Raw genomic sequence first — 10,067 nt, 5'->3', positions numbered from 1 at the left:
GCAGGCCCAGAAGAGTTAACACTTCCAGCTCTGAGCACCACAATCTGGGAGCTTGAGAACTCAGGTGTATTATGCCTGCAGGCCCAGAAGAGTTAACACTTCCAGCTCTGAGCCTCAAACAAAGGGGTTACATTTTAAAAAAGAGTTTTTATAGACAGTTCATGACACCAGATTTTAGTGGGCAGAGCTGTTAATAGGCTAGTTTAAACTAGGGGTTTGACAGACTCCCAAGAGTTAGGACAAAGCAGGGGAGATGCCCGACCTCTATGCAGACAAACATGGTTAAGCAGAACTACAGGGGCTGGGTAATTGACAAGGGTGAGTGAGGTGTTTCAGCTCCTAGCATTGTTGTAAGTTTCTTTTTTGGGAAACTATGTAACTTACATGACTTTGCAAGGAGCTAGCTGAGCTGCAGAAGAAGAAGCACCATGAGGTTATTTCTAGTTGGGTGCAAGTTTTTAAAATTTCCTCTTCAACTAAGCATGCAGGCAAAGTAGAATCAGATAAGAACAAATTTAATGAAAACAGAGAAAAATTAAAGACAAGCTAAGATGTGGAGGGGGAGGGACATACCCAGTTCTGAGGTTGTAATGTACAATACGGTAGAGATGATAATTCTCTTCAAACAGACATACAGATACAACACAATCCAAATCAGAATCCTAGCAGGCTTTCTGGAGAAAAGAGGTGGTAGTTAATAGACCAATTCTAAAATTCATACAGAATCGCAAAGGTTAGAGAATCTCTGGATTAGTCAGGGTTCCACAGAGAAACAGAAGCAACAAGTTGTGTGTGCATATATGCCCGAACCCAGGTCTCGGGCATTGCAGGTAGATCCTCTACCATTTTGAGCTATAGGGAAGCCCTATACAGAAAGAGATTTATTACAAAGAATTGGGATACTGTGGAGATTGACAGGTCCAGGATCTGTAGTGTGGGCTGGCAGGCTGAAGACCCAGGAGAACTGAAGGTACACAACCTAGAGAGTCGGAAGAACTAATTATGTAGATAAAGTCCAGAGGCAATCTGCTGGAGAATTCCTTCTTGCCTCGGGGGGCCAGTCTTTTCCTATTATTCAGGCCTTCAACTGACTGGATGAGGCCTACCCACCCTGAGATAAGCAAGCTGCTTAACTCAGAGCTCACCAATTTAAATATTACTCTTACCACCAAACAACATTTAAGCTGACATAAAATTAACTATCACAATAGTTAGGCAATCTAGAAGGAGAATAAAGCTAGAAGATTTATACTCAAGATATAAATGTGTTATCCACACAAGGATAAAAAAAAAAAAGACTAATGGAAGAGAAAAGAAAGTCCAGAAATAGACCCATATACATATATATATATGTTCCAGATTCATGACAGAAGTAATAATACAGTATGGGAGAGAAAGGATAGTCATTTTAAGAAATGGTATTAATTTGATATAAACATGAAAAAAAGAATCTAGATCTCTTCTTCACATTGTACACAAAATAAATTACATCTAAATATAAAAAGTGAAATAATAAAACCTTTAGAAAAAAACAGTATGTATCTTCAGCGACTTGGGACAGACAAAACTTTCCTTCAGTTCCATGGCTGGGTCGATATTATCATCCTGCCAATTCATTCTGTTGATAGTTTGAAATATGCAGAGCTGGAATCTGGAAGTTCTTGTTTGTACTCCTACCTGAACCATCTCCATTTAGTCCACTTCTAGTAGTCACTGATGACTGAGTCACCCTTTTGTTTCATCATTAGTTCAAAAAGTCTAACAAGTGTTTACTTATGCCAATTCCCTTTCCCAAACACTGTCATGGCTCCTGATCAGCTTGATAAAAATGAACTGGTTGGACTGGTATTTTAGATTCTTACAAGGCAGCCTCAGCATCCACCTACCCACACATCATCTTATGAGCCTGCCTCCTCAGCACTGATTAATCCTCATTATTCTCTGATCTCCAAATGCATGCTGAATGTCCCCACTCCAAGACTTTATTCATGCTGCTGAACAGCCCCATCTAGGTTATCCTATTTCCAGGCTCCCAGTGTCTGGCCTTCCTTGGCCAGTCTGGGCTCAGTATGTGGGAGGAGACAAGCAAAACACGCAGAGATCTTGGCGACCAAGCCCCAGCCTTCCAAGGTCTGCTCCGTGCCCTCTTGCGGTCTAGAATCATCCCCCTAGGCTGAGTGCCCCAACACCAGGACACCCCGACTTAAGGCTTGTGAAGGGCGCCCTCTGCTGGACTCCTCCAGCTCAGGCATGACTACACTCGGCAGGCTCTGCCGGGAGCCATTCTGGAGAGATCCAAGTGCTTGCAAAGACTTTGGTGACACCCACCCCAGAGAGTGAATCCTTCCAACTGCAGGCACCACGGATGGACACTTGGCCAGGAAACACTATCGTATCTCAAACATGATATGGACAAAAGTCAGCTGAAGGTCAAGGATCCAAATTTCTGTTCTCATCGCCTGCCAGTGCAGGTCCAAGGAACCTGGGATGGAGCACACGACAGGAGAGAACGGTGATCAGCGAAGAGCTCTGTTCATTTTCAGCGGCTACACTATCACCTCGCGCCCGAGGCCAGCGGCGGTGACCCTGAGGAGCCACCCCCAGCTGGGAGGAGCCACCCACGCCCGAGGCCAGGGCCGGTGGCCGGGAGGAGCAACCCTAGAGGAGCTATCCCACGTTGAAGGTCAGGAACAGTAGCGGTAAGGAGATACCCTCCTCCAAGGTAAGGAGCAGCGGCTGTGCTTTGCTGGAACAGCCGTGAAGAGATACGCCACGCCCAAGGTAAGAGAAACCCAAGTAAGATGGTAGGTGTTGCAAGAGGGCATTAGAAGGCAGACACACTGAAACCATACTCACAGAAAACTAGTCAATCTAATCACATTAGGACCATAGCTTCATCTAACTCAATGAAACTAAGCCATACCTGCGGAGCAACCCAAGAAGGGCGGGTCATGGTGGGGAGGTCTGACAGAATGTGGTCCACTGGAGAAGGGAATGGCAAGCCACTTCAGTATTCTTGCCTTGAGAACCCTATGAACAGTATGAAAAGGCAAAATGATAGGATGGAAAGAGGAACTCCCCAGGTCAGTAGGTGCATCCGGGAGATGGTGATGGACAGGGAGGCCTGGCGTGCTGCGATTCATGGGGTCGCAAAGAGTCGGACACGACTGAGCGACTGAACTGAACTGAACTGAACACTATCAGAAATTTTTCTTTTTGCTCATGGGGGCCTCCTCTCCTTACCTCTGGACCACCATGGGGAGGTGTTCGGAGCCTCCACCTGGAGCCCCCCTCCATTTCATCAGCAGCCACTCTGAATCTCCCTAGTCCTCATTCTGCCTCTTCCACGTAGCTGCAAGACTTGGCCAAGGCAGGCGAGAAACAGCATGGACGTCATAGCCGGGAACAGCTGGGTTCACCTTCCTCCTCTGCCTGCCACTAAACCTCTCAAGCCTGTTTCCACATCTGTCAGGTAGGGATGGCGGTTTCTAGTTGAGAAAAGGAATGCTTGCGGGCTCAGTTGTGTCTGCCTCTTTGCCATCCCATGGACTGTAGCCCGCCAGGCTGCTCTGTCCATGGGGCGGGTTCTACTTCCTTCTCCAAGGGATCTTCCCAACCCAGGAATCAAACCCTTGTCTCTCGCGTCTCCTGCATTGGGAGGTGGATTGTTGACCACTGAGCCACCTGGGAAGCCCGGCCTCGTACCTGGGGAGTCTCTTACCTGTCCATGTCCTTGAGGCTCCTGACTCCACTCCTTGCCCCTTTAGGCGGGTGGGCCTAGTTCCTGAGACTCACGCTCTTTAGCTCGCCGGGTGGCGGACCCCAGAGGCAGGCAGCTCCTCTCCTTCTGGCTCCGCCCCTTATCTTCCCCTCCTATCCTCAAACCTGGGACTCCCTGGGCCCTGCGGTCCCTGCGGAGGGTCACCGGCCCCGCCCCCAGGATAGCTGGCCCCGCCCCACGCAGACGCCCATCTTCTTAAGGAGGCTGAGGCCCGGGAGTCTCCAAGTGTGCCCCAGGCTCCCAGGCCCAGCCCTGCGATGGAAGCCGAAGCTTCTCCGCCGGTCGGATCGCCCCCCTGCTACCTGTGGTTCCAGAGCCCTGGCGTCTACAAGGATGAGAAGGGGAGGATCTGGGTGGCTGTGGCTCTCCAGATCAGTCCCTCCCACCGAGCTCTGGGCCGCGAGGCCCCTGAGACCACAGTGAGTCCTGGGGCCGGAGGGGAGCCAGTGGAAGGGCAGTGCTGTCGCGCGACTCCAGCTCATGAGGGCCTGCACATTCTGCAGTAGGGCCCAGAATAGAGGTGAGAGGATGGCGTTCTCACTGGCGCCGGAAAACTCGGCCTGCGTGGGTTTCAGCGTGCTGATCCTGCCCCAGAAGCCCCTGCCTGGAGTGGCATAGACAGAGCTTATCGACCAGAGGTGATGTGATCCTCTGTGGGGTGGCTGAGAGAGAGAGAAGAGAGAAAGAGAGAGAGAGAAAGAGAAGGAGAGCGCCAGCGAGCTTACCTAGTCTTGCCGCTAGTGCGTGTTGAGAAGGCTTCATTGATAGGGTGACTATTCAGTTGGGCCCTGCAGGATGCATAGGAGTTTCCCAGGATCAGAAAGGAGACAAAAGACTAGCACAAGCAAAAGCATTGCAACCTAGAGGCAGCGGGCGGGCCCACAGGGTAAAATTTACCTTGGCTTCCGACTCCTAAACTGCAAAATGGGAATAATCTACCATGAGACAAGTGAATCACTGAGACAGGTCACCGGCTGAATGGCCTGCAGAGCATCTGAGAGACGATGTATCCTAGAACCCCTACCTTGGACACTGATTCAGGAGCCTTGAGTGGAGGCGAAGATGTTTGAAAAACTCCTCAGGTGATAAGGATAATCGACTTGGAAACAGCTGTCCTAAACTAGGGGCTGGGATCACAGCACACTTTTGAGAGATGAAATATAAATTCTTCAGGGTAATACCCTGATACTGGGGAAGCTTGAAGGCAAAAGGAGAAGGGAGTGGCAAAGGATGAGAGGGTTAGATAGCATCACTGACTCTGTGGACATGAATTTGTGCAAACTCTGGGAGATAGTGGAGGTTAGAGGAGCCTGGCTTGCTACAGTCCATGGGGTCACAAAGAGTTGGACACAACCTAGTGACTGAACAACAACAAATATGGTAAATATTTATCCAGGTGTTAAATAAACAATTCACTGTATTTTAGTTGCTAAGTTGGGTCCGACTCTTGTGATCCCATGGACTGTAGCCTGCTAGGCTCCTCTGTCCCTGGGATTTTCCAGGCAACAATACTGGAGTATTGTTTGCCACTTTCTTCTCCAGGAGATCTTCACACCCCAGGGTTCGAATCCGGGTCTCCTGCATTGCAGGCAGATTCTTTACTGTCTGAGCTATCAGGGAAATCCTAACCACAACACATTTCCTAACAATCTTCGAATAGGTTATCCAGAAAATTTTTGGTAGAGCACACTGAAAGTCTTTCCCATACCTCCACCCAATAAAGCATGCAGAAAATTTCGGACAAAATAGTTTAGTACGTTTTTAAAAAGCATACAAAAGTGTTCAGTGGGAAAACAATGGATTCTTCAAATAATTTAGCCTTGAGCGGGGGAAGGGAACTGGAGAGTGAGCATTGTTTTCAATTTTTAAAATGATTATTTCTTAATAGTAGACCTGGGTTTTCACATGCAGTCTTAGGATGGGAAATAGCTTTCTGAGCGTGATCTCACGCAAGGATCAGCAAACTTTTTTGTGAAGGGTCTGATAGTAAAAATTTTCAGCTTTCATACAGTAAAGACTTCAGAGCAACTACTTAACTCTGCCCTCATAGGACAAACACAGCCAGAGACAACACACAAAGGAAGACATTTTTGTTTGCAATAAAGCTTTATTTACAAAAGCAGGTGGTGAGCCAGATTGGGTCCATACTTTGCTGGCACCTGATTTAAAGCCAGAATCCAAAGGGAAAGAGATTTTGCTGCATAGTTCAAAATATCCCTCTTGCAAAACCCATCCCATAAAAATCGTAGGACAACAGACTAAGGCAAATCACTTGCAAATTGTATGACTGATAAAGGGCTAGATTCTTAACTCGGAAAGGTGTTCATCACTAAGAAAAGACAAATACTTTGATAGAAAACTCTGTAAAATAACCTTTACATTTATTAATAGTTGCATCATACATGGAGCTTTGGTTACATTTGACTGATGACTTTCCCGCATTTCTGTACTTTTCTGCATTGACCAAATTTTCTTTGTGTGTGTGATGTTCATAAGTAATGATGGCCATGATCAAAACTACAAAATAATTTTGTGGGAAAATCCTTCACTCCCAGGTCCTGAGCTCTATGGATATCTTGTTTTTAAAAAGAGAATTTTTAAAACTATGGAAGTGGCCAAGACAGACAGTCAAGAGTGTCCTCTGTGTAGGCCTAAACGTTTCTAATGGGCTGGAAACAGAAGCTAACTTTTCAGGGTGCAGGGGGTAAGATGGGGTGCAGGTCTGTGGGAGGGTGGTACCAGAGAGGAGGCCTGGAAAGAGCTAGTCCTCTCAGGTCCAGGCAAAACCCCCAGCTGATGGCGCTAAGACTCTGGGTGTGGGACTCTAAAAGCATGACCATCCCACCTCTACTCCAGGCAGTGCCCCCACCCCAGCTGGGCCAGAGGATCCAGGACCCTGGTTGTGTGTGCAGCTCAGCATCCCTAATGGGGCCCATCTTTCCCTCCAGCATGAATCTGACATCACGGTCCATCTGTGGCAGTTACCCAACCAGATGCCCAGGTCCCCCCGCTGTCCGCTTGTGTCTGGGCTGCCCAGTAAGTGGGAGCTCTATCCTGGGCGAAGGTACCAAGGAACGGATTCCAGACTCTGGGAAATAGTGGACCATGGCCAGGCAAGTGTGTGGTGGCCCGCGTGAGCGGGGTGGCCGTTAAGTAGTGGCTGCAGGGTTGCGAGGTGGGACAAAGGAAAGAGGGATTCCCTTCTCCAGTCCCTTGAAATCCACAAATCCAGGTTCCTGTTGGCTTCACTGGGATGGAAGGGCATGCCCCCTGGAGCTCTGATCACTGCTTCCCCTTCTACAGGTCGTCTCCACGGAAAATCTGATCCTCAAACGTCTGCCAAGTGGGAGCCACTGATGAGGCTGGTAGGTCAGGCCTGGAGACTCTCAACGCGGAGGGCTGCCCCTCTTTTCAGGAAGACCCTACCACCTTGCCCTCAGGCTGTTTCTTGAGTTTTTAATAACCGCCCCTTTCCTCCCTGTCCCAACCCCATTGGACAGTGATTTCCACCAGGGACAGAACCGCAGTTCATTCACAAAGTACTGAATAATGATTCTCACTCAGTTCTCTGAAGGATGAGGTGTACCTATGAACATCTGTTACAGACAAGGAAATAGGCTCTGAGAGCTGGAAGGCTTCCCCTGAGACCACAGAGCCTGGCAAGAGCCGCGATCAAGCTTGGATCCACTGACCTCGGAACTCTAAGGCCGACCTTAGCACTGGGGCGCCACAAGTCCGGTCGATGGCAGTGGCCTTTGGGGACCCTGCGGTGACCCACAGAGCCTTCTCCCTGAGATGGGCAGCAGCCTGCCCTGAGGGCCTCGAGTAGGGCCTGCTTTCCTACCCCTGGTCCTGCTCCGACGGGGCGCCCCCAGGAGTGATGCTCCCGTGTGCCCTGGATGACAAAGGGGACAGTCCATGAGCAGGGAGGGGTGAGGCAGACTCCCGGCGCGGACTGGGTTTTGCCCTTGAAACCTGAGCGTCCCTGGACGTCACCTTTGGTCTTCCCCCAGACCCAGCTGGCCCTGTGTCTTAAGCGAGAATCCCTATGCACCTGCTCATTGGTTTGCACACCTAGGGGCTGGGCCCCGTCCTCTCAGCATTTCCCATCCCTCCTCTTGCTTTGGGTTGTCTGCACCCTTTGTGCTCTTTGTGCCATCCTCCAGGTGCCACGCCCCAAGCCCCTCCCTTCCACGCCCACCAGGCCCCGCCCCGCGGCCTCCTGCGCAACCTTGATTGGAAACTTGCCTGCCATCCACTCCGCGTCTGGAGGCTCCGTCGGGGTGCGGGTGCCAGGTCTGGACCTGGGACTCAGATGCCCCGTGGCTGACATTTCTGCTGCCGCTTTGGCTGGGAGCCAGGGACTGGGCAGGCTGTCCACTCCTGAGCCTCAATCAACCCTGGGAAGTGAGTGCTGGCCCTTAAGGGTCCCCTCCAGTGCCAGTTAATTAAACTTCATTGCTTGTTAACTTTTGTGTGGACTCGCTTACCTTAAATTGATTAACTAGTGTAGGAATGCAGCAGCTGAAGGTAGAACTGCAATTATTCTTTGAGTGTTTTTGCACACCTGGAAGGAAGCTGGAATCGGCTCGTTTCAGCAGCAGGTCCGCGGTGGAGGGTAAGGGGATGGAGGATGAGTTCTTTGCCAGGCTGGACTCTGAAAAGGCAGGCAGACTGTGGCAGTCACTGCTGGAGAACCAGCGGCAGGTGGGCACTTGCCTAGGTAGTGAGGCTCCCGTGTACTCTGGATGACAAAGGGAACAGTCCATGAGCAAGGAGGGGTGAGGCAGACTCCGGGCGCGGACTGGGTCTTGCTCTTGAAACCAGAGGGAAGAAGAGGACAGTGTGGATGGAGGGCAGGGCAACAGTTTCACGGTGACAGCAAAAAGGGGATTCGCTCCTTGGGACTTCCCTGGTGGTCTAGCTGGTAAGACTTGGCGCGCCCAAAGTAGGGGCGCGTGTTCGATCCCTGGTCAGGGAACTAGATCCCACCTGCCACAACAAAGCTCCTGTGAGCTGTAACTAAGACCCAGTGCAGCCAAAATAAATATATATTTTAAAAAGAGGGAATTCATTGTGTCATATCAGTCATGAGAAGAGATCATCAACATGAAAGTCCTAACCTTAAAAATGAATCCACGATGTCACTGAAGAAAGCCCAGGGGATGATGTTCACGATCTTAGGACGGGAAACACTTTAAAAAGAGAAAGCAAAAGACAGTTAAGACAGACAATTAGCTTTCTCAAACGCAGCATTTTCTGTGAGAAGATGCTATAAAACAAGGGTGGAAATAAAAGGACTAGATACAAAGCACTTGAGTGCAGAATATACAGGGAACTTGTAGAAGAAATCCCCAAGGAAAGAAGAATGGGCGAAAGCCAGGAAGGAGGCTATTTACAGAAAAGGAGATGATGTTGGGAAGTGCAGGTTTCAGAATTCAGAAATGTGTATCCTTGATTTTGGCTGAAGTTTTTTAGGTGTTGTGGGAGTAGATTGTTATAGACACCTTGGAGGTTTGGTGGGCAATTCAGAAGCATTCATCAAATTTTAAAATGACACAAAGAGCCATGCCTAGAATGTTAATACCAAGAGCAGAGTTTCCAAGCTCAGCGCTGTGAGCTTTTGGGGCAGATACATCTCTGTCAGGAAAGGCTGACCTGTGCTGTCTGGCAGCATCCCTGGTCTCTGTCCGTGTAGTGCCAGTGACATCCCTTTGCCCAGCCGACTCCCCAAGTTGTGATTACCAAATGTCCCTTGATGGGGGGAAAGTTTCCCCCAGTTGAGAGCTGCTGCCCTGGAAGAACATTTGCACAAGAGGGAAGGGGGGGGAGCACTGTGGTCAAGGCTCAAGTCCACCACGGAAGAGTGGTTAAGAAAGCGAGACCCTGAGAGCAGGGGCTGGGCCTAGCCCCTTCCACTTAGAAGCTTGTGTGATCCGGCAGCCTGGCTCTTTAGAAAACCCTCTTGGGTCAGATGGCAGGTTTAGTCCTAGTTTTTAAAGGAATCTCCTTACTGTCCTCCACAGTGGCTGTATCAGTTTATATTCCCACCAACAGCAATGCCACTACTGGGCATATACCCGGAGAAGACCATAATTGAAAAAGACACATGTACCCCTGTGTTCATAGCAGCGCTATTTACAAAAGCCAGGATGTGGAAGCAAAGACCTAGATGTCCACTGACAGATGAATGAATAAAGAAGCTGCAGTACATACATACAATGGAGTATCACTCAGCCATAAAAAATGAATTTGAGTCCGTTCAAGTGAGATGGATGAGCCTAGA

The 10,067-nt window shown here is 49.5% G+C and overlaps 1 protein-coding gene across 1 annotated transcript; it reads left to right on the top strand.

Annotated features, from left to right (window-relative positions):
• The first annotated feature begins 4,038 nt into the window (after positions 1-4,038).
• Positions 4,039-6,928, top strand: TCL1B (TCL1 family AKT coactivator B). Its single transcript, XM_040257611.1, has 2 exons — positions 4,039-4,200; positions 6,730-6,928. Exons 1-2 carry the CDS (start codon positions 4,039-4,041, stop codon positions 6,916-6,918), a joined length of 351 nt encoding a protein of 116 aa, XP_040113545.1. The 3' UTR covers positions 6,919-6,928.
• The last annotated feature ends 3,139 nt before the right edge of the window (positions 6,929-10,067 follow it).

This window comes from Oryx dammah, unplaced genomic scaffold (genome assembly GCF_014754425.2).
Source record: "Oryx dammah isolate SB20612 unplaced genomic scaffold, SCBI_Odam_1.1 HiC_scaffold_16, whole genome shotgun sequence".
NCBI lineage: Eukaryota > Metazoa > Chordata > Mammalia > Artiodactyla > Bovidae > Oryx > Oryx dammah.
This window is presented reverse-complemented; position numbering and strand designations above follow the sequence as displayed.

What these genes read in the sequence shown, in the direction of transcription:
- TCL1B (XM_040257611.1), top strand. Translation starts at nt 4,039, where the DNA reads ATGGAAGCCGAAGCTTCTCCGCCGGTCGGATCGCCCCCCTGCTACCTG. An exon ending in GCGAGGCCCCTGAGACCACA is followed by an intron (nt 4,201 to 6,729) that starts GTGAGTCCTGGG and finishes CTTTCCCTCCAG; the next exon opens with CATGAATCTGACATCACGGT.